This window comes from Argopecten irradians, chromosome 2 (assembly GCF_041381155.1).
Source record: "Argopecten irradians isolate NY chromosome 2, Ai_NY, whole genome shotgun sequence".
In the NCBI taxonomy this organism is placed as follows: Eukaryota; Metazoa; Mollusca; class Bivalvia; order Pectinida; family Pectinidae; genus Argopecten; species Argopecten irradians.
In genome coordinates this window covers 34,446,408-34,470,303 of record NC_091135.1, presented here as the reverse complement: position 1 = coordinate 34,470,303, position 23,896 = coordinate 34,446,408, and the positions used below count along the sequence as shown (strand labels likewise).

At 33.9% G+C, this 23,896-nt stretch overlaps 5 protein-coding genes across 6 annotated transcripts; all 5 read left to right on the top strand.

Moving 5' to 3' along the window:
* The first annotated feature begins 347 nt into the window (after nucleotides 1-347).
* Nucleotides 348-1,529, top strand: LOC138316620 (uncharacterized). Its single transcript, XM_069258294.1, has one exon. It carries the CDS (start codon nucleotides 348-350, stop codon nucleotides 1,527-1,529), a length of 1,182 nt encoding a protein of 393 aa, XP_069114395.1.
* A 10-nt stretch (nucleotides 1,530-1,539) lies between these two features.
* On the top strand, nucleotides 1,540-2,482 carry LOC138316618 (uncharacterized). Its single transcript, XM_069258293.1, has 2 exons — nucleotides 1,540-1,926; nucleotides 2,135-2,482. Exons 1-2 carry the CDS (start codon nucleotides 1,540-1,542, stop codon nucleotides 2,480-2,482), a joined length of 735 nt encoding a protein of 244 aa, XP_069114394.1.
* Nucleotides 2,483-8,408: 5,926 nt separating this feature from the next.
* On the top strand, nucleotides 8,409-15,970 carry LOC138315259 (carboxypeptidase B-like). Its single transcript, XM_069256144.1, has 10 exons — nucleotides 8,409-8,524; nucleotides 10,783-10,871; nucleotides 11,558-11,775; nucleotides 12,480-12,581; nucleotides 13,138-13,239; nucleotides 13,606-13,716; nucleotides 13,983-14,067; nucleotides 14,476-14,675; nucleotides 15,151-15,235; nucleotides 15,558-15,970. Exons 1-10 carry the CDS (start codon nucleotides 8,445-8,447, stop codon nucleotides 15,740-15,742), a joined length of 1,257 nt encoding a protein of 418 aa, XP_069112245.1. The 5' UTR covers nucleotides 8,409-8,444; the 3' UTR covers nucleotides 15,743-15,970.
* A 501-nt stretch (nucleotides 15,971-16,471) lies between these two features.
* Nucleotides 16,472-20,604, top strand: LOC138316617 (zinc carboxypeptidase A 1-like). The gene is made up of 6 exons (XM_069258292.1): nucleotides 16,472-16,551; nucleotides 17,333-17,482; nucleotides 17,806-17,968; nucleotides 18,452-18,553; nucleotides 19,323-19,459; nucleotides 20,073-20,604. The coding sequence occupies exons 1-6, from the start codon at nucleotides 16,472-16,474 to the stop codon at nucleotides 20,161-20,163; spliced, it is 723 nt and encodes a 240-aa protein (XP_069114393.1). The 3' UTR covers nucleotides 20,164-20,604.
* A 222-nt stretch (nucleotides 20,605-20,826) lies between these two features.
* LOC138315260 (carboxypeptidase B-like) lies at nucleotides 20,827-22,769 on the top strand. 2 transcript variants are annotated; one of them, XR_011207479.1, is made up of 3 exons: nucleotides 20,827-20,906; nucleotides 21,587-21,671; nucleotides 22,308-22,769. XR_011207479.1 is itself a non-coding variant. In XM_069256145.1 (2 exons), the coding sequence occupies exons 1-2, from the start codon at nucleotides 21,590-21,592 to the stop codon at nucleotides 22,493-22,495; spliced, it is 270 nt and encodes an 89-aa protein (XP_069112246.1). In that variant the 5' UTR covers nucleotides 21,481-21,589; the 3' UTR covers nucleotides 22,496-22,769. The 2 variants fall into 2 exon arrangements, 1 of the variants encoding a protein (XP_069112246.1); XM_069256145.1 differs by lacking the exon at nucleotides 20,827-20,906 and having other exon boundaries at nucleotides 21,481-21,671.
* Nucleotides 22,770-23,896: the final 1,127 nt, after the last annotated feature.

Here is a 23,896-nt window from a genome sequence, read left to right as displayed (position 1 = left end):
CATGGACGACCAAGAGGAAACACTAGCATATGCAATTGATTCGGACGATGACCCGGTCAACGATACCATTACCGAATCAGGTTCCCAAAAGACCATATTATAGGATACCTGTTTTACCAGTTTTACCCAAGATGATGTTCAAAATGAAGTATGTGGGAAACTAACTACTATGTACTCGAAACTGTGATACACTAACACAAACCAAAAAAGCTGAATTAGAAGACATTATACGGATTAGTCACCCTGACATAATATGTCTAACCGAGATTCTTCAAAAAACACCATCATATACTTATGATGATCGCCACTACAAGATAGAAAACTACCACCACTATGTAGCTAGCAACATGAAGAGAGGAGTAGTGATCTACATTAAGAGTAACATCAACTCGGAATACGTTGAGCTAGACCCTCTAGAAGATCAAGTATCCTGCACCATTAATCTACGAAATAGAGACCAACTCCTTATTTGGAATATCTATAGGAGCCCAAATAACACAGAAGAGAACAACAATAAAATACTAGAAATCTTTGACAGGCTGTATACTATGAACTTTACACATATATTAGTAGTAGGAGATTTGAACTTCAAACAGATCAACTGGGAGACTATGTCAACAACAGTCGGAAACAACCACCCTGCTAACAAATTTTTGTCTACTATCGAGGACTGCTACATGTTTCAACACGTAAAGGATCCGACTAGATATAGAGAAGGCCAAGTAAGTAATATCCTGGACCTGATCATCACAAATGAGGAAGGAATGGTGGAAAATCTTGAGTATAATCCAAGTCTAGGTTCCAGTGACCACCTAGTACTAGCATTTGACCTAATCGTGTATGTTGATAGCAACCCTAAAGACAACACTAAAACAAGATACAACTTTCATAAAGGAGACTATGAAACTATCAGGCAAAATCTTACAAACATCCAACTACAAGACATTGAGAACTGTTCTAATGCATCGGAAGCCTGGGAAGTCTTCAGTCAACAACTCGATAGGGATATTAGGGAGAACATTCCACTACATCAAACTTACAGCCAAAGAAATTCAAAACCATACATATCCAAAACAGCAAAGGATGCAGTTAGACGAAAACGGAAATGCTGGACCAAATACCTACATTGTAAATCTGCTCACAATTTTGCTGAATATAAAATGGCTAGGAACCGAGCTACACAAACTCTGAGGCATTCCAAATACTACTACGAAAAAGACCTGGCTGACAAAATAAAAACTAATCCGAAGCTTTTCTGGAAATATGTTCGAACTAAAACTAACACAGCTACAACGATTGGAAATGTTACAATGCCATCAGGAGAGCTAACATCGACCTCCGAAGAAATAGCCAACACTATGAATAAATACTTCGCCAGTGTGTTTACTGCAGAGGAAAGAATCAGAGAAAGACCACACCTTTCAACCAGAAATTATGCTGAACCCCTTGAGACGATTACTGTGACTGTCACACAAGTTGAAAAAGCCATCAATAAAATCAACCCTAACAAAATCACCAGATCCAGATAATATCCATCCAATGCTGCTGGCAAAAACAGTTAATGAAATAAAAAGTGTACTAACTATTATATTCAACAAATCAATCCAAGAAGGGACACTCCCAGACCCATGGAAAAAAGCCAACGTCTGCCCAATATTCAAAAAAGGTTCAAGGAAAGACCCAAGTAACTACAGACCAATCAGCCTGACCTCAGTACCTAGCAAGATTTTACAAAGAATAGTGAGAGACGAAATTGTCAAACATATGGATACCAACAACCTATTCACAAAAGAGCAACACGGTTTCAGACAGGGACGTTCATGCACCACTCAATTACTGGAATGCCTGGAAGACTGGACAATATCAATGGATGAAGGGCACAATACCGATGTGATATACCTGGACTTCAGCAAGGCGTTTGACAAGGTATGTCACAGCTTACTGCTACACAAACTGGAACAATATGGTATTAAAGGGAGAGTACTCCAATGGATAAGAAATTTTCTCACGGACATGGAACAACGAGTAATTGTTAACGGAACATGTTCCCATAGTCTACCTGTAACAAGTGGAGTTCCCCAAGGAAGTGTTCTGGGACCTGTACTGTTTCTGATCTATGTAAATGATATTCCAGAAGTTGTGCCATGCCTCGTTAAAATGTTTGCTGACGACACCAAACTTTACAAACAAATATCTACTCCGGGTAGCAGAACAAGAACTACAAAATAGCATAGATAAAATGGTAAAGTGGGCAGAGAACTGGCTGATGACTCTCAATCTTACCAAATGTAAACATATGGAGATTGGTAACAACGAGAAAACATCCCAATACAACATCCGGAACGAATCCTCAAACATAACTATCCAGAAAGTCTCAACAGAAAAGGATCTAGGTGTGATCATAGATGAGAAGCTGAACTTCTCGGAACAAGCTAAACATAGCAGCACAAAAAGGAAATCGTATCATGGGAGTAATTTTTAAGTCATTTACATACATGGACCAACATATATTCAGAACTCTTTACAAATCCCTGGTACGACCGCACTTAGAATATGCCACTACCATCTGGTCACCATTCCTACAAAAAGATATCATCAAAATCGAAAATGTCCAACGGAGAGCTACAAAGAGGATTAAAAATATCAAAGACTTGTCCTACGAAGACAGACTTAGAACATTGGGTCTCCCTACACTGGAGTATAGACGAAAACGTTGTGATTTGATTCAACTATACAAGATTATTAATAAGCATGATAAAATAGTCTCAGACACAATGTTTAGTAGTCGACCATACCAGTCAACCCGAGGAAATACCCACAAACTGTTCAAGAGACAGGTCAGGCTGAATACAACAAAAAATGCCTTCTCCAATAGAGTCGTCAACCACTGGAATGCATTACCAAACGAGGTAGTAAACGCCAAGTCAATCAACAGCTTTAAGACTCAGCTAAACAAATATTGGAAGACCAACAACAAGTTTGTCCTAAGTGAACATCCTTAGTGAGGCCGGTAGTGTAACTTTAAAATAGATTTGGTCTAAGGAAACTGCAAAAGAGACTCTATTAAACACATATGCAGCCTATAGACCAATTCTGATCGCCAGTCTACTCAGGTTTATATACTCATTTACCATTAAGTAGTACAAGTTGTTTGGGGATTGCCCCGCCACTTGTATCAGTGTTCCCCATTATATATCATTGTATCAATCTACCCTATAGATAGATCATAATTTTATGAAACTAAATCTATTAACTAGTACGTATACACATAGGGTACCCTCAATTCATTTGACACCAATATTTTAAAATGATACATATTTTCAGTCCCTATGACTGGAATTTATAGATATTTTTTTTTTTTTTTTGTTAATAGTGATACTTTTAAAATTTTTGTAAATAACTCTATAATATCTGTGCGTGCGTAGCCGGAACTCAAAAGTCGGTGTAGGAGGGGGAAAAACCCCTATCTCCACCAAGATCAATAATACCATCAATGCCTCTCTACAAGTGTGTACACTTTCAACGAGGCCGCCATCAGCGAAGTATCAGCGAAGTATATATGTATCTTATCACTATCCATACATTACAGGCGCGTTCGAAATAGACAAAAGAAAAAGTTGAAAAAAAATTAATATTGTCGTGTTCCACGAACAATATAATTCAAACGCAATATAATATGTACATGTACGTTATAGCAATATCAAATTCAACCCATGCAGTACATTTGAAAACAAAATGGTCCAGAAATGCTTCATATAAATGATCAATTTCAAATTAAAATTGCTCATTATTAGAGGTGTTTGACAAGGTTCCGTTTTCATCCCAAATATAATTATGTATCAAACTAATGTTTTATGTCGTTAAATGCTTTTATTTTATTGTTTTATTATTATTATTATTATTATTATTTTTAATTATCAATAGCGATATTGCCGGCTGATGGGTTCTTTTGTAAATAGCTAATCCGACTGTTCCGTGCACATGTACCCGGTGTTCAATTTTATTTTACCGCTAGAAAAGAAGTTATTCTAGCCAACTACCTCCCTTTTCATTTCATCATCTACATAATTGTTACAATAACAAAATCAAGCGAGGTTTACTTGGAACATGTAGTTAATTTTAGCCATAAATGATTAATAATCCAAAGGTTTCTAATGTTAAAGTGAATAGTCGGGCAAAGAAAACCAGTCTAAATGCGTTCATTGGCCTTCCAAAAGTTCTCACATATTAATACGACGGTCAAGTTCTGCTTAGTTTCCCAGTTCTGACAATTAAAGTAAAGAAAAGTTGAAAGCATTGAAAGCGAGGCTGCGTGGAAATGTAACCACGGACATAGTGAGCCGGGAGGACGTTTTAGAATTTCCATACTTTTAATTAATTTCTTCGTACGCAGACAGATTTTGACGAGAGATTTTATTTTTCCATTTCATAAGAAATTATACTGGATACATTCACACCGTTTTTACCGACTTTAGCCATCCTTGCCCGACTGTTCACTTTAAATCAACATTTTTTAAAAATCTGAACCAATCGGCCCATATTGTAAGATTTTGTTAAGGCCGGTGTAAAATAAGAAATCTTCGGATTAGCCTAGCTATAAAATGTGTCAAGATGAATCAGTTCTGAAATGTTGTTTGCATTTCTGACAAAAGTTTTGGATTTAGTTAAAATTAACGTCTTCGATAAAACTAAAGCTTCTTTCAATCCATAACATTTCAAATATAGATGTCCTAAAAACTAACCCAAACTTATATACATGTACACATATCTTCTAAATTATCCTTGTTGCGGTAAAGGATTGGCGAATATTATAGAGGAAAACGATATCCCGGCCAATCGACTCATATGTAAGTGATTCAGAAATCATAGATAATGTTATAAACTAGATGTTATACGCTCAATCACCTATCGACATCAAGGATAAACCCAGTAGATAGAAACAATGAAATAAGTTATCATTAAATAAACAACGGCCTTGAAGTAGGAATATAAAACGAGTTTATTAATTTTCAGAGAAGCAATCTATATTAGCTTATTGTTAATATTATACATATCATCACCTTCTGAACAATTAACATACAATTTTAATTTTGATTTTCATCAAAATTTATGATATTTGACGGTTGATTGCGGCGTACAAGAAAACCAAAAAATGCGTTAATGAGAAAATTGTACAAAGACAATATTAAACACATTGCCTGATTAACTGCATACAATGTAACAAATACAATTGTACCTACATTTGAAAAAAAAAACCTGTAATGCAATGTCGAACTTTCGAGTGGTATTTTCATCATATCAATGTTTTCAGGAACGTTACATGGTTCTTTTGTAAATAGCTAATCCGACTGTTCCGTGCACATGTACCCGGTGTTCAATTTTATTTTACAGCTAGAAAAGAAGTTACAGTAATACATGTTTATGCTAGAAAAGAAGTTGCAGTAATACATGTATATTCTAGTCACTACCTCCCTTTTCATTTCATCATCTACAGAATTGTTACAATAACAAAATCAAGCGAGGTTTACTTGGAACATGTAGTTAATTTTAGCCATAAATGATTAATAATCCAAAGGTTTCTAATGTTAAAGTGAATAGACGGGCAAAGAAAACCAGTCTAAATGCGTTCATTGGCCTTCCAAAAGTTCTCACATATTAATACGACGGTCAAGTTCTGCTTAGTTTCCCAGTTCTGTGTAACCACGGACATAGTGAGCCGGGAGGACGTTTTAGAATTTCCATACTTTTAATTAATTTCTTCGTACGCAGACAGATTTTGACGAGAGATTTTATTTTTCCATTTCATAAGAAATTATACTGGATTACACCGTTTTTACCGACTTTAGCCATCCTTGCACGACTGTTCACTTTAAATCAACATTTTTAAAAATCTGAACCAATCGGCCCATATTGTAAGATTTTGTTAAGGCCGGTGTAAAATAAGAAATCTTCGGATTAGCCTAGCTATAAAATGTGTCAAGATGATCAGTTCTGAAATGTTGTTTGCATTTCTGACAAAGTTTTGGATTTAGTTAAATTAACGTCTTCGATAAAACTAAAGGCTTCTTCAATCCATAACATTTCAAATATAGATGTCCTAAAACTAACCCAAACTTATATACATGTGCACATATCTTCTAAATTATCCTTGTTGCGTAAAGGATTGGCGAATATTATAGAGGAAAACGATATCCCGCCAATCGACTCATATGTAAGTGATTCAGAAATCATAGATAATGTTATAAACTAGATGTTATACGCTCAATCACCTATCGACATCAAGGATAAACCCAGTAGATAGAAACAATGAAATAAGTTATCATTAAATAAACAACGGCCTTGAAGTAGGAATATAAAACGAGTTTATTAATTTTCAGAGAAGCAATCTATATTAGCTTATTGTTAATATTATACATATCATCACCTTCTGAACAATTAACATACAATTTTAATTTTGATTTTCATCAAAATTTATGATATTTGACGGTTGATTGCGGCGTACAAGAAAACCAAAAAATGCGTTAATGAGAAAATTGTACAAAGATATTAAACACATTGCCTGATTAACTGCATACAATGTAACAAATACAATTGTACCTACATTTGAAAAAAAAACCTGTAATGCAATGTCGAACTTTCGAGTGGTATTTTCATCATATCAATGTTTTCAGTAACGTTACATATATATATTTATCAATTATGAACTTTGTTGAGGTTCCATAACTAGTAGAATTAAAAAAATGACCGAGGGCGTAGTCAGATGTCATTTTTCTAGATTTCACCAGGTTAGACGGAATAAAAGGTCCGTAATTTTTATATTAGATATGTGGTTTATTGACATTTCAAAAAGATATTTGATGTGTATGATAATTACAAGAAGAACAATTGCCAAATGACGGTGTAACGTTGAAAATGGACCTCCGTTGAAAATTGACCTCGGGTCAGTTTTCAACGTTGAAAACGGACCCCGAATGCCGTTGAAAATTGAACATGCCGTTGAAAATTGACAGTGCGTAGGGTCAATTCTCAACGGCAGGTCTGTTGAAAAATGACCGTTGAAAAATGACCTTGGCAAACTGTCAACGGATGGTCTGTTGAAATATGACCCAAGTACATTCACATATATAACTGTTGCACAAACATAATTCTCGAATTCTGTTATCGCCATTCCTAATATAAGCGACCCTTCTGTGCTGGTATTTACATTACGTAATCACCTCGATTTGAATTGAAATTTGGTATTGTTATCATCGTAACAAATACCTCATTTAAATATTTAAGGTGCTTGTATGTTTATTATGGAGAATACAGCACTACAAAACTTTCATTTTTTCTATAGTCATTTTGTTCGTCCGTGTAGATAATGTTAATTTAATTGTTCTCAAACTGAGGAATTGCTATATAACACTGAGGTAACGTAGTAAACAAAAAGGAATTGTTGTTGTCAACTGCATGCAAAGTTTGTACTATGTGGTGTTCACTTCCGAGTACCAGTGGATAGTGTTACAAAACTATGATTAGTGGTGGGATCTTCTAAATTATCCTTGGATTTTTATGATTATATTTTAGACGATTTTACGTTTGTCAGATATTCAGTAGATATGTTAATATATATTTTTCCCTGCAATACAAAAATGGATGTATTACATATCTGCTTATGGATCAGTTATGTTGTTGATTTTTCATCAAAATTTATTATATTTGACGGTTGATTGCGGCGTACAAGAAAACTAAAAAAAATGCGTTTATGAGAAAATTGTACAAAGAAAATATTAAACACATTGCCTGATTAACTGCATACAATGTAACAAATAGAATTGTACCTACATTTGAAAAAAAAACCTGTAATGAAAATGTCGAACTTTCGAGTGGTATTTTCATCATGTCAATGTTTTCAGTAACGTTACATACATATTTATCAATTATGAATTTTGTTGAGGTTCCATAACTATTAAAATTAAAAAATGACCGAGGGCGTAGTCAGATGTCATTTTTCTAGATTTGACCAGGGTAGACGGAATAAAAGGTCCGTAATTTTTATATTAGATATGTAGTTTATTGACATTTCAAAAAGATATTTGATGAGTATGATAATTACAAAAAGAACAATTGCCAAATGACGGCACCTTGAAGGGCTCAGGGTTTTATTATTAGTTTCTTTCCGGACCATCACATTCCTCAATGTAGTGGTATTATTATATCATGATAATTAGTTCCAAGTGAGTAAAACTGATTATAACAGGAACTATCATACGTTCGATTAGTATCATATGACGGACAAAATGGCGTTAGAGCACGAGTCGTTTTGAACCATGTGATATCAGACATGTGACCAAGTTTATTTGTTATCTTTATTTATCTACTTGGCAATATCTATCGATGATAATGTTATCTTCACTGTATATAAGTACAAAATAGATTATTAACAGGACTAGACGTCCACAATGATGAGGGTTCATTCACTAGTGTTAAGTTTCCTGGCAGTGCTTGCCCTTGTTCACAGCTCACAGGTCCGATATGATGGGTAAGCCTATTTCCGAATCAAAATGAAATACGATTAAATGTTTTCTTTTAAGTTCTGGAAGAGAGGGAGTAAACACAACTTTGCTTTGATTTTCTAATTGATATGTGTTGTGTCTTACTATAGATGTCTGTTTTTTGCTCTAAACCTTGTTCAGACATTTGGAAAAAAAATATTGGACGGGTTTAGTAATGCAGGAAGGCGGAGAGCCAGTAAAAATCATCGGCATATTGCCAGTATATGGGCAACAGTCTCTTATAATTCATATATAGGTCATGAAGAGGCGAATGACTTTTGCTAGGAAGTCGGACAGTTTTAAAATAGTTCCATACTTTTGGAAAACAAATCATTTCAAATTGTTGAATAAGTCAATCTGATGAAAATACAAATCTTCACCATACACTTCGTTATGAAAAAGTGTTACTTGTTGTATAATAAAGATCAAAATTGTCGAATTAGGTGTTTTTTCTTGAAATAAGTAGCTTCCAAAAAAGAGGCTCTCGGATTACCTTTTGAGTCATTTAAACCGGAAAGTATCACTTTAGATTAATATCGGAAATTTTGCTAAAATCTTAAAATTTGATACTGCAAGGTTTTCAAATATCATAGAGATAACGCCAACGTGAGTATTGGCCATATCATGTTTGTGTGTAGTAATATTTACAGTAATCATTAGGATATGAATTTTGTGTGTTATTTGTTAACACACGTTTTATCTTATACGGTATTGGACATTCCAAGGTAATACAAAATACTAAGTTAAATCTATTCATAAGTGTGCCTTTATTATTTTACTCTCACAACAAACAAATGTATTGACATTGATAATATGATCAAAATTTCTACAACCTATAATTTCAAATGTGCATTTTTTAATAAACTTTAAGTTATCTATAAACAATATATGGGTATGTATGCGGCGAAAATAAAAAATTGCTATGTATATATACTTGTAACAATTACATGGTGTAAGCTATTGTATATATGTAAACATTACACGGTGTAAGCTATTGTATATATGTAAACATTATATGGTGTAAGCTTTTGTATATATGTAAACATTGCATGGTGTAAGCTATTGTATATATGTAAACATTACATGGTGTAAGCTATTGTATATATGTAAACATTGCATGGTGTAAGCTATTGTATATATGTAAACATTACATGGTGTAAGCTATTGTATATATGTAAACATTACATGGTGTAAGCTATTGTATATATGTAAACATTACATGGTGTAAGCTATTGTATATATGTAAACATTACATGGTGTAAGCTATTGTATATATGTAAACATTACATGGTGTAAGTTATTGTATATACATTGTATGTAAACATTACATGGTGTAAGCTATTGTATATACATTGTATGTAAACATTACATGGTGTAAGCTTTTGTATATATGTAAACATTACATAGTGTAAGTTTTTGTATATATGTAAACATTCATGGTGTAAGCTATTGTATATATGTAAACATTACATGGTGTAAGCTATTGTATATATGTAAACATTACATGGTGTAAGCTATTGTATATATGTAAACATTACATAGTGTAAGTTTTTGTATATATGTAAACATTCATGGTGTAAGCTATTATATATATATATATATATAAACATTACCTGGTGTAGATATATATATATATATATATACATTACCTGGTGTAGGCTATACATAGATAGGAAAAGGTTAATAAGATAACACGAAGCTATATAGGTGTGATAACACATAAATTGTACATTGAGTGCATACAGAATTTGACCTAGCATTATGTGCAGGTGACCTAGATTTTTTACAGATATCTTGATCTACATTACTGTTTTGTAGTATGTTGTTTTGTCGATTCCATTTTTGTCGCGGTTTCTTTTAAACAAACATTGAAATGTTAGTTTACATCTTCCATCTGTTTTTTTTTTTTATAATTTTACCCTGAATAATGAATTCTAAACAATGAAAAACACCCAAATATGTATATCATCATATTTCTCCCCTTTGCTTATATTTACATTTGATAAAGAAGTTTAAGAACATACCAAAATAATTTTCTCCTGTAATGGAAAAATGTATTTACCGTAAACGGAACAGCCTTTTCAACAGACATCTCTGGTGATCGCGAATGCTAATGACTTCAAAATAAGCAACTGGCAGTCATGAACTGAATAATATCAACTGTGTTTGGTAAGGCTACATAGTGCCGGGGTTGTAGTGGAAATGGTTACCGGTAACAAATTATACATTTTTTCTTTCTTTTCAGCTACAAGGTGGTAAGAGTTGTTCCTCAGAAGGCTGAACATGTTGTAGCTCTGAAATCTCTACAGGGGCAGACAGGTCATGATAAGGTAGGTCTCATCTTCTTCGTTTTCTTAAACATTTTTAAATCATTCGTTAGTCAAAGGGACTTCCGGAGAATTATGGAAAGGAGTCTGATGCATTAGTCAATTGGTATCGTGTAACAGGTTATTTTTTCGGGTCAATTTTTCAGGTTTTTAACTAAAAAGGAGAAATCCAATTTTAGGATTTTTGCGTGATGACATTAAGTGTATTGTGCTTCATTTATTTCTCAATTATCTAATTTCACATGCTAAACTCATTTCTATTGGTTACATGTTTTAGGTTATTTTTGTATAGACTGAGATTTGTTCGTCGAGTATTATGACGTCATACACGGAGAACGTTTTTAAAGCGGCACAGCCAATTTGCCAAACTAAACTATTGATTTGGATATCAATGCACCACATATGATCTATTTTATTGTAAAAATAAGTAAAAACACGGAAATTAAAGTCCAATTAGTACCTCATTGAGTTATCTAAATTAAATCATAAGCGTTATTTTCAATATATTTTGGGTTTATGAAGTTATAGACAAAAACGGACGCACATTTTTTTTGTTATTTCGTGATCAAATCAATGTCCCGCGAAATCGTGACAATATCATTCCTGTGAAAACTGTTGATTAGAAATTATGTTCTTCAGACTACTTTTAGTAGACCACGTATACAATATCGTCTGGTTGATTTTACCAGGTAGATTTCTGGATCCCACCTCGTCAAGTCGGTGTACCCGTGGACATCAGTATAGCTCCAGCACTGTTTCAGCACCTCTATGCTTCCTTCACGTTGTGGGGCATCCATCCCGTTATCCTCACCCATGATGTACAGGAGAAGATCGACGCCCAGACACAGCCTCGCCTAAACGTGGGAGTGGACGTGGATTTCGATTATGGAAAGTATCACTCTCTTAGCGAGGTAGGTTTATTGAATTGCTCTTGACACCTACATTTTTCACATAATGCGTCTATAACAAATGTGTACTTTCGTAAAACATATTGGTAACCCAGATTGCGTTAGCAATTTAAGCAAAAAAGTTAACAGTCTATTACTAATATTCTTCATAATTATGTAAAATATAAACATAGAATCAAACTGTTTTTTCACCAATAATAATATCACAATATGAAGTGTGTCGTTACTGCTTTTCCCATTTTTTTTAAACAAACCGATATTATGCAACCTGTCTTCCACATTGGGGTTGCGAGTTCGAATCCATGTGAAACAGTTTCCAGTTTTTCTGTTTTCTTCCATTACCAAACTCTGACGTCTACAATCTCATTGAATGGCACCATTATCCATATTTTGTGATTGAATAAACATTTCCATCAGCAAATCAGCATTTATCAGCTCATTATGAACTTGCTATCTGCATTGTAATAGTAGCGGTGTAAGCCCTACATCTAGTCCAAACATATGGAACTATTGGATTCTGACTTGGACACACCAAATATCCGTACCCGTTCAATACGCATGCATGCATATTTATGTAATTGACATTCACTTTGTATTTATAATGTAAACGATGAACATATATGAATATTGTTAAAACTCAGTACGATTTAAGTTACTCCGAGTTTCTGTGATTGAAAACATACGTTTTAATGGATATTTGTTGTTAGATCGAATCCTGGATGAAAAGTATTACCGAACAATACAGCGACAAAGCCTCATTGTTTGAGATTACGAAATCTTACGAGGGCCGTACGATCAATGGCATAAAGGTATTGTGACAGTGGCTTCTAACACAACAGGTCTTCTTTCAAAATTAAAAATAATCATCAAATGAATTTCCCAAAGACAATTATTAAGCAAAACATGAGCTTTTCAGTGACAATTTCGTCGTGTGAAATATAAGCATTATGTTGATTCCAAAAAGTTTTAAACAGACGAGTTCTTATTGAAATATGTAGATTTAAATCATTGTGGCATGGCTTCCGAAATAGATACGTTAGATAATTATACAATGTTTTCTTACAAAAATCTTGATATTGTAAATTCATGCTTTGACACTTTCTTAGTTTGATGTAATCTCAGAAATAGGCTAGATTACAAATGTCACACAGTTTTCTGAATATCTCAATGACAGTGTCTTGTAGTGTATAACATTGGTCCCTGATTACCACTACTTAAGTGTCTGAACTATAATTGGAACAGAGTACATAAGGAAAGGCGTTTTTATAAATGGTTTATTCCTAAAATTGGTGAATGCAAATATGGCAAATGAATTGGCATAACATGACATCAACATGTAATATGTTATCATAAATATGTTTATAGATCAAGACTACCACAGAGTCTAAACCAGCGTTCTGGATGGAGGGAGGGATTCACTCCAGGGAATGGATATCACCAGCCACCGTTATCTATATGACAGCACAGGTAAGGCTGAATCAGGAGTCTATAGAAAGGTACCGCTCTTCTCTGACTGATTCTGGCGTCATTGCTTATATTTTCTACCGATGGCAGTGACTTATCTAATTATGTTTTACAGTTTCCTCTAACGATTTTGTTATAGCATATGATCTCTTTATGTAGTTAATTGTACTTTATCGAAACTTTCGTTTTACAAAGGACTACTTTCCGACTGTTTAAATGATTAATATAGTAATAATACATTTTCGCTTTTCTGGATGAATGAGGGCCACTGTTCCTTATAAATTGGTCTGAGAAAAAGCTTTTATGTTTGATGTATTGCTTTCGTTAAATAAATAAATGACAAAATTGTCTGTCCAATTTTTTATACAGATGTTAGAAACCTACGACAGTAATAAAGACATGAAGGATTTTGTTGACAGCTTTGAGTGGTACATACTTCCGGTATTCAATGTGGACGGATACGAATACACCTGGACTACGGTACTGTTATCAAGTTTCTTTTCTCTTTAACTTGACGATTTGTTGACATGGATCTGTCAGGGAGACAAGGAGACATTTCATTTTAACACGACAAAGTATGTTCTTAACGATGTCAGTTGAACCATTATTTACAAATGTATCTATAAAATCGTCTCAAAGCCATGTATAAGCTTATGTTGTATAGTGTAAAATAAAATTGATATAAATTGAAAAAAAAAAACAAAAAAAAAACTTTCATAACTTGTAATAACACTATGCTGTTGCAGGATCGGATGTGGAGAAAGACCAGGTCTAAGCAAGGCGAGTGTGTGGGGGTGGATCCGAACCGTAACTGGGATATGGAATGGTGTAGTAAGTAGATCTATATCTCTCTTGTACGTGTGTGTGTAAGCACCAAACCATTTTATCTTGTAGAAATTTCCTTGGGATATGTTTTCTTATTCTTCTTTTCGGCTTTAGTTACAAAGAGTAACCACTTTGGTTTTTTGGAAACCGGGATGTTGTCACGATGGCATGAATATATATTTTTATATATGTTTATATTGAAGCAAAAACATGGTAGGGGTTTTCATTTCAAGGATACTGAAAACAATGTAGCTAAGAGTCTACATAGTAGTAGCAGACTTTTTTTACGGATATCAGATTTAAAGTTTTTTATTCTCTTATACCAAATATAGTTTCCCAACCTTTTTTTATTGTTTGGATGTATTGCAAAATATTCGAAAGTGTCTCGTGCTCATTCTTTATCTTTTTCTTCAGAGGAAGGGGCCAGTAAAAATCCGTGTACCGACACGTACTGTGGTCCTTCGGCATTTTCAGAGGTAGAGGTTAAAGGGGTAGCAGACTACATCAAAGGAATTCCAAACGTTAGAGGATTTATTGATTTCCATAGTTATTCCGAGCTTTGGATGAGTCCCTGGGGGTACACTAAGGAGCTACCAAAAGATTACTCGAATATGGTACATTGAAGGCTTTTATTTAATGAACAATCAATGCATGCTATCGAAATTCTGTAATACATAGTACAAACTTAAGCCGTTATGCTATTTCAGCTATTATCAACCTGAATAATAATAATGATGATATAGTAATAATGAACTTTATTTTCATTCGATTGCACATTGAGTAGAGCCGTCACGTGGTGACCCCCTAACACTATATATAGGGGTCAGTAAGTTTTATTATGGTGCACTTGCGATTCATGCCAATCTCTTCTATAACCCAAAAGGTCCGTTTTTATTTTGATACATATTTATCACGGTAATTTCAGTGAACTTTCCGTAATTTCCCATTAATTTCAATAATTTACCTTTAGCTGTCCAAGTTCACAAAGGAATGCACGCGTTATCACATACATGAATTTGGTATAAATAAATACCAAAGAAACAAAAAATGTCAAACATGCCATTCATATTGTTTCTGACTCTTTCATAGGATGCTGCGGGGAAGGCAGCTTGTGACGCTTTGAAGGCCGTTCATGGTACCAAGTACGACCATGGCAGTATTGCTAACATAATCTGTGAGTATAGCAACATGTATATTGTATTGGTTTAAATGAATGTTATCATATCTCCTGTATTGCTTATAATAAAATCTGCCTCTAAATCACTTTGTATTTTTAGCATATAGCGCAAAATTAGAGGCATAGCAAGCAATGATAGAAATTCCTTGTCCATTCGATGCATATAATATCTTATGCGAAGTGATGTAGATACTGCTTTGTCGTCGTTATGGTTACGTGGATATGTTGCCGCTTTCTTTCTTATTTTCTTTCTTTCTTTCTTGATGTATATCTTTGTTGCTCTTTGGTCTATTATCCATTTTGCTTTCTATGTTTGCAGATGTGGCTAGTGGTAGCAGTGCAGACTGGACATATGGTAAATTGGATATTGTTTACTCCTATGGCGTCGAGCTCCGAGACAAGGGTCTGCACGGATTCCTGTTACCGGCAGACCAGATCATCCCCTCTGGTGAAGAAACCATGCAGGCTGTTATAGCATTGGCTAAATATATTACCGAACACTAATAAATACGCAAGAGAAACAGCAGACGAATTATTTAGTATTGGTTTTACGATGTAAGAACAAAAATGACGACATAACTACGGCCATTGAATTTGATAGGTTGAACTTGAATTAAAAAGGAAAGGTATATCATGAAGTGATTAATGAATTTTACCTTCGAATAAATGTGGACAGATCATACGGGTATAATGTCTTTTATAATTACAAAATAAAAAAATAGATGAATGTGAGTTTGCTTTGTGATATAATACGCTGAATATTCTTTATGTTAAGAGGCGGAATCGATATGACATGTGTAACAGCTGATATAATTTAATAATTTACATCAATATATCAAGAACATTGGCCTGCTGGTTTAGATGGTGTCACACTTTATGACAATAGGTCTTCATATCTGCGACACGTGTTTTGAATATCTACGTCTAGCAGTTGTTAGATATACATATATATATATGAAAATAACCAATCCAAGTAAATCAAATAATAATTTGAGATTCTTTCTACACCTGAAGGATGTAACAAATCAGAATTTACAGGAATATATTTCGATTGCGAATGATTATATCACATGACGTTAGTGAACCAGTCGTTACGAACGATTTCATATCAGGAATATGATTAAACTTATTTGTTATCTTTATATATGTACATGATATTATTTGTCTATAATACATGTTATCTGTGCTGTATATAAGTACAAAATAAATTTATAACATGACTAGACGTCCACCATGATGAGGGTACACTCACTAGTGCTAAATTTCCTGGCAGTGTTTGCCCTTGTTCACAGCTCAAAGGTCCGATATGATGGGTTAGCCAACTTTTTTATCAAAATGAAATACAGTTCAGAAACTCTAATCAAATTTCCTGACAGAATGATACTTCCCATTACTCTCATTTTGATATATCTCCTGCGAACGTTTTGCTGATTGAGGCAGACGGATATTCTAAAACAATCACCACCGGCATATCGCCAGTATCAGACATATGTCCGACATAGGTACCGAGAAGGTAAATGTACTGAAATATCGGACACTTTAAAATAGCTCCGTACACGTCTTATTTTTTTCTGATCTTATTTTCTTGATTTGATCTTGTTCATTTTAACCTGCCAAGAAAAGGAGGGTTCATAACATTATAACACTGAAGATATGTATTGGTAAGTGCGTTCTTGATATGTTACACGCAGCAATGACTTTAATCAGAAGTTCAACATTTAAAAAATAAATTCAACTGTACTATCTATGATTCAACACCTGAGTGAAATAAAAATTCGTTACCAGATGCTTGTAACAAGCTTTTAGGGTGGTTGGAAAGCAATATAAGGGTCTATATATGTAACTTGCTGATGGTAGCTGATTACATTGTTATGAACGGAGCTTATCAGCTTACAAAATGTGGACAAACATTGCACATGATCATAGGCGATAAGCAGGAAAAAGTAAATAAGATAGTATTAATTAAATTAAGAGATATCACATGAGAAGTGCTCATAATAACATCACAATTGTGCATTGGATAACTAGGCCACGATTTAGTGCAGAATTCAAAAATGCCAAATGATATCAACATAACACTGAATTTCCTTTAAGCTACAAGTTAGTTAGAGTTATTCCTCAGAAGGCTGAACATGTTGTAGCTCTGAAATCACTACAAGGAAATACAGGCCATTACTTTTATCTAATTGATCTATATATCAATCAATCATTAATTAATTTATTGGCGATCAGGTCCAAAGCTACATTCTACATACAGTTTCCAAATTCCTCGTTTATTTTCCATGTACAGAATATCTATTTATTTGATATAACATTCATTTAAACTTTGCTGGATAGTAGAATTTAATGCATTTCTTTACCTCACCGTCAGAACCCACAATAAGATGGTTTGTGTCTGTCTCAACTGTATATTTGTTAGACAGAGCCTCGGCAATTTTCAAAGATTGGAAAAGTCTCATGTACGAAATAAAAACAATGCACTTCTGTATACCCAGCTGTTAAATAGGTATATTCCATTGTTTCGTCAGTTGTAGTGCCCAGTATTCAAACATCGTCGTATTTTAAACATCAGTGTTTCAGCATGTCTATGCTTCCTTCACGTTGTGGGGCATCCATCCTGTTATCCTCACCCACGATGTACAGGAGAAGATCGACGCCCAGACACAGCCTCACCTAGACGCGGGGGTGGGCGCCGACTTCGATTACGGAAACTATCAAAATCTTAGCGAGGTAAAATGGCTGAGATTAAGTGACAAATCTTATTCATATAAATTTAAGAAAATTATTGTAAGTCAGTGGTTTATTCTCGCTTTCTTCAGCCTCCAAAATATGGCTTTTACACAAAAACCATGCCTTTCAAAATATATTCATACTCAATTTAGATTTAGAAAACTTTCCATTACACATTAAGCTAATACCGTTATTGTTGACTTGCGGTCTTAAAGGTATTTTGTAGTTAATGGTGTATGACAACTTAGCAATTAGTTTTACTGTCATGAATAATACGATATCTATCTACAACAGAAGCGCGCCGTGACATGTTATTTGGCTCCATCTTCAATATTGTATTCTGACTAGATATAAGTCCGAATACTTATACAAAATACAAGCTTTAGACTCGTTTTTATTGCTTTATATTAAGTATTCACTATATACATATCTTTAAAAAATACATGATTAAACATTTTAATTGATACACATTTATATTGTTAGATCGAATCCTGGATGAAGAGTATCACCGAAAAATACAGCGACAAAGCATCAATGTTTGAAATAACGAAATCCTACGAGGGCCGTTCAATCAATGGCATAACGGTATTATTTATCAGATTAAGATAATTACGTGATGTCATAAATCCCAAAGTAGATTTTAGAATACGACAAAGTGTTATAAAATGTTTTATTGGACGTTATTTGGCATTCTCATAGATCACGAGGACATTTTCACAGAATGATACGACCAAAAGGCCAGTTTCTCAACACGATGCCTTCATATGAGCAGCTTATGCACGGTGTTTCTGTCAATGTGACATGGATGTCTAAAGGACAGTTTCCAACTACTTCTATCAGTAAAACGAAACAACATAAAGTTGCTTTCTCAAAGTCAATTATCAAGTTCTTCATGTGAATTAAAGTTATACTGTATAGTTACAGATATTCGCGGGGGTTTTAATTTCAATAAATTCACGTCATAATTCGCCAAATTTGATATCTCGCAAAAATGATCAAAATCGTGAATTAACATATTATAGTACATGTATGTCTTATGAATGACGGTTTTAAAGGTAGTATACTAGATAATATGAGAAGATAAAATGCAAAAAATTACACCCGATCAAGAAATCAAGGTTAAATCACCCTTATGGACTTCTCAATGAAAGTTTCAAGGTGTGCTTGACTACCTAATTACCATTTTTGTGCATGAACTATTTTTAAATAAAGCATCTTACAATGAAATTTCAAATATGTCCACAAAAATGTTCTTATTTCAGTATTAAATTAATCCTTTAGCACTAATGAAATCAAGCAATTCCACAAAACATGATAAAATGTACATCTGTCAACATGTAATATGTTATTATAGACCAAGACTACCATAGAGTCTAAACCAGCGTTCTGGGTGGAGGGAGAGATTCACTCCAGGGAATGGATATCACCAGCCACCGTTATCTATATGACAGCACAGTTAACACTTTCTCTGATTGCATCAGGAGTCTCTGAGTCTCTGGAAACGTATTCTCTGACACCTGTGTAAAAGGCTTTTCTTTCAATAATTACCATGTTTCCTATTACGATTTCATTATGCTATATGCTCGTATTTCGAAGTAATGTGTATTTCATTTAAAGTCCATATATAGACTGATATCCTGCTTTCCAAAGACATATATTTATCTTAACACTTTAAATCCTTGTTTTGCGATCAAAGTATGGATCCTATGTCGTAAAGGACATGAATTTCCAACATGGATACGGTCCGGCTAATTTACTTTTACAATTAAATCATTGCCTTTAAAATTCCATGATAAGATATGCAGCATACCTTAACCATTTCATAACAGTAACCATTCATCTATTTTGCTTTTTTATTGAATAAAGGTATTTATGTATTGTATGATCAATTAGACAGTACTCTCATTTAAATCTAGTGAAGACCAGCGGTCGAAGACCTGATCTCTTGAAGGACATTCCTAGATTCCTTATGTACCGGTGTGTTATAAGAAGATTCAATCAAAATGATGCTTTGCTTTGATTGGTTAAAAAAGTAAAAACATTTCGTTTTAATAGTTTTCGCTCCTCTTTGTACAGATGTTGGACACCTACGACAGTAATAAAGACATTTTATTGACAGCTTTGAGTGGTACATACTTCCGGTGTTCAATGTGGACGGATACGTATACACCTGGACGAACGTAATGCTGTTTTAATACTTTTTATATGCTAGTGATGCAATGTATGTACTGATCTCATCGCATCAGCTATATTTAACATAGTTTCAATGACAAGGCATTGGTGCACAGTTTAGGTTTTTTTTTATTTCTGGAAATGTGCTTCAAGACACGATTGATGATTTATTTTCCTTTTAATGCGTTTTGAAGGGATAGTCAAGAAAATTGAGTTCGAGTTAGATATACACATCATTGTTTTTACTATCATTCGTAGAAATGTATAGTTAATCTATGAAATCGTTAAATACTAGTGTTTTTCAGTTTGATAACCAGAAGAATAAAATAAATGAACATTAATATAACTGAAAATTCAAATCTTTATAATATCAATATATTGTTGCATGATCGACTGTGGAGAAAGACAAGGTCTGATCAAGGCGAGTGTGTGTGGGATTGGATCCGAACCGTAACTGGGATAAGGAGTGGTGTAGTAAGTATATTTTTATCTCTATGTATGTGTTATCCATTAACACCAAATCCGATTGGTTTGTTTCATTTTGTTAGAGATAGCTCCTTAACAACAAGAATTCCTTTTATCCATTAGGTTTTATAGGCATGATTATATGGTGATTTGGTACAAGAAATATGATCGAACTTACTCCAATCTTTTTCTGAAACGTATCTTTTTCGATATTTTTGAATAGGATTCATAGATTTCCATAGTTACTTCCAGTATTGGATGTCTCCATGGGGATATACTTCAGAATCAATTTTCTGAAATGGTATATTCTGTTATTGTTTTATCCTATGGAATTACTGTGAATGGCGCTTTGTATTTTTGGTAGAAGATCAAGCCAAAACGCCATTCAAATATATTTAAAGATGCTTCACCGCTCCACCGCTAGCAAAGCAGAAATGATATTCATCATTTGAACAATAGTTGGTGTTGAATCGTGTATATATATGTCTAATTAAAACAAAAAGCTAATATAAAATAATTTATTTTTCCTTTGGTGCATGCGCAATCAGTACTTCATTCCATATAGGATATAGTGCCACGGATTTTTTTCGGAATGCAATTATTTAAAAAAAATTTTTTTAAGTTAATGTAAAATTAGAAGCTCAAACGTTTCAATGATGGCAATGGTGTAAAGTAAGTAACTTTTGTAACTGAAGAAAAATACTAAGTCGTCTGCTCCTGTTTTTGATAGTGAAAAAATACCATTTGTCAGCGGTGGTGCATATTGAAATAAAACACTATTGGCTTACTTAAGTTATCAAATGCTGAGGAATTATAATAATTTTTTTTATGAAATGAGAAGAAGAAATATTTTTCTAAAGCAAGGAAAAGTTAAAACTTACAAAACTCGTTTTTGTAAAATCTCACTTGGAATAAACAACAAATCAAAAATTCACAGATTTTCTATTGTGATTTTTTTTCACTATTTCTTAATCTTTGTAGGATATGGCGACAACGAGAGCTTGCGATGCACTGAGCATCGTTCACGGTACCACGTACACACACGGCAGTATCGCAAATATAATCTGTGAGTATATTACTGTATATTACTGTAATTATCAATAGTGTGATTTTGTCAAAGTGGTTATAAATACTCAACATGGGAGAACCAAGAACACTAAGGTACCACGGTAATCACCGTGCGTTCGTTCGTACGTCCGTGCGTCCGTGCGTCGGCCCACCATTCGTTTTTCAGATTTTTGAAAATTAAAAAAAATACAACATTGGGGTATTGAAATATGATTTGTATGTTGTGGTTCTAGAATAGCGTTTGTAATGCTAACATCTTCAAGTGTTGGCATTTCATTGGTGACGTTAAGAAATTTGCACAATGTTGAGGTTTTTCTGCATTGCGTACGTTCACATACACACTCTCGATAACTTTTGTGTTGTTGACTTTTGTTAATGTATTATTGTTCCGGTATGGTTTTTGCAATAGCTATTTCGCTATCCCTTTTTGCTAAACAAATTTTAACATTTTTTATCATCATCATCATCATTATCATCATCTTCATTCATGATCATTCAACATCATTATCAATCATCATCACCATCACCATCATCATCTTCTTCATTCATTATCATTCATCATCATCATCATTATCGTTATCGTCATCATCGTCATCATCAACATCAGTATTCAATATGTGCACTTTGTTTGCAGATGAAGCTAGTAGTAGCAGTGCAGATTGGGTATATGGAGAATTGGGTACCGTTTACTCCTATGGAGTTGAGCTCCGAGATGAGAGACAGTACGGGTTTCTGTTACCGGCAGATCAAATCATCCTCTCTGATGAGGAAACTCTACAGGCTGTTAAAGCATTGGCTAAATCTATATCCGAGAGTCCATAGATAAACAAAACGGCACAAAATGCTGAAATATTCATACAATTTATAAATGCTTCACAAAACGATAAGTTACAGTGATGCTATGTTTGGTTGGTTGAAAGTTAATGTGAATAGAAGTACATGTACTTATCATAAAGCAAAAGAGCAATTTAACCTTTGTTTTAGATTTCACGGAGGTAAAGCAAAACATTGATATAATAATTAAAAGTCATTACTATGTGGCGTATAAAGAAATTCCCATTGTACAGTTATTTCATCCTAGTTTAATATTTTGTTACCTGAGCAGATTATTAAAGTTTATAATAACATAATAAAATGTTTTAAATGCAATAAGAGTTTGCTTTGTGATATAATAAACTGAGAAGATAACGTCATGTTATATTTAGTTATCATGTTATTCGTTACAATAACTTGTGATTTGTGCATTGAAGTGATGCAGGTTTTAATTGTACATAGTGATACAGTTGCCTTCTAGCTTCGCGCTTTTCAATGACGAAATCACATCCTGATTTCCTTCTCTAGAAATACGACAACCAACTAACTGGCGCGCAATGTTAAGGGCAAGGCGTGGGTGTGAGTGTGGGACAAACATACACTTTTGCTTCCGAACATTTTCAAAATAGAAACGTAAAATATAGATGCATTGTATAAACACAAGTTTATGCAATTTTTCGGACATATCTGTTTGTTTATTATTCTTATCCGTCCTTTTTTTCTTAGTTTGAATGGTATTTAAGTACAAAACAACCTTTTTCATTTCGAACACAGTTACTTCACGCACAGTGACCACGGTTACAACTGCTCCCTCACGCATATTGACCACAATGCTTTCGGATGGTTTTACTGATATCAATTTGAATACCATATACATTTTACTTACCACCTCGATAGAATATTATCACTTAGTACATGTATATGTAATTAATCAAGACTCCTTTGCTCCTCTAAAAGGGAGACGAAGTATAAGGTAAATATAAAGTAGAGACTGTATCAGCTGTTCTGCACCTTTCCTTACCGTCATCATTTATAACGATCTCACTGTTTTGATTCTAGAAAATAGAAAGAACTCAGTTTGATACTGTGCTAAAAAGTAAATTGTTCCCGAAATAAATAGTCTGTTGAATGATACGTCACCTGTTACAAAAAAAAACCCAAAAAAAAACAACAACAACCAGAAGTACATATGAATTATTCATGACAATGACCACTATAGATGTGATCTAACCTTATCAATTGTCAATTACCATGTCCGTGATTTCTCTACCAGCGACTCACAATAAAAAGTTGATATACCTGATGTTCCAGGGGAGTTCCATTCGTTTCAAGTCCCCTGTAATCAAAACATTCTTCCAGCTCGTCACTGTTTTATAATAGGCGAATAACAATGAATTGCATTCCATTGTT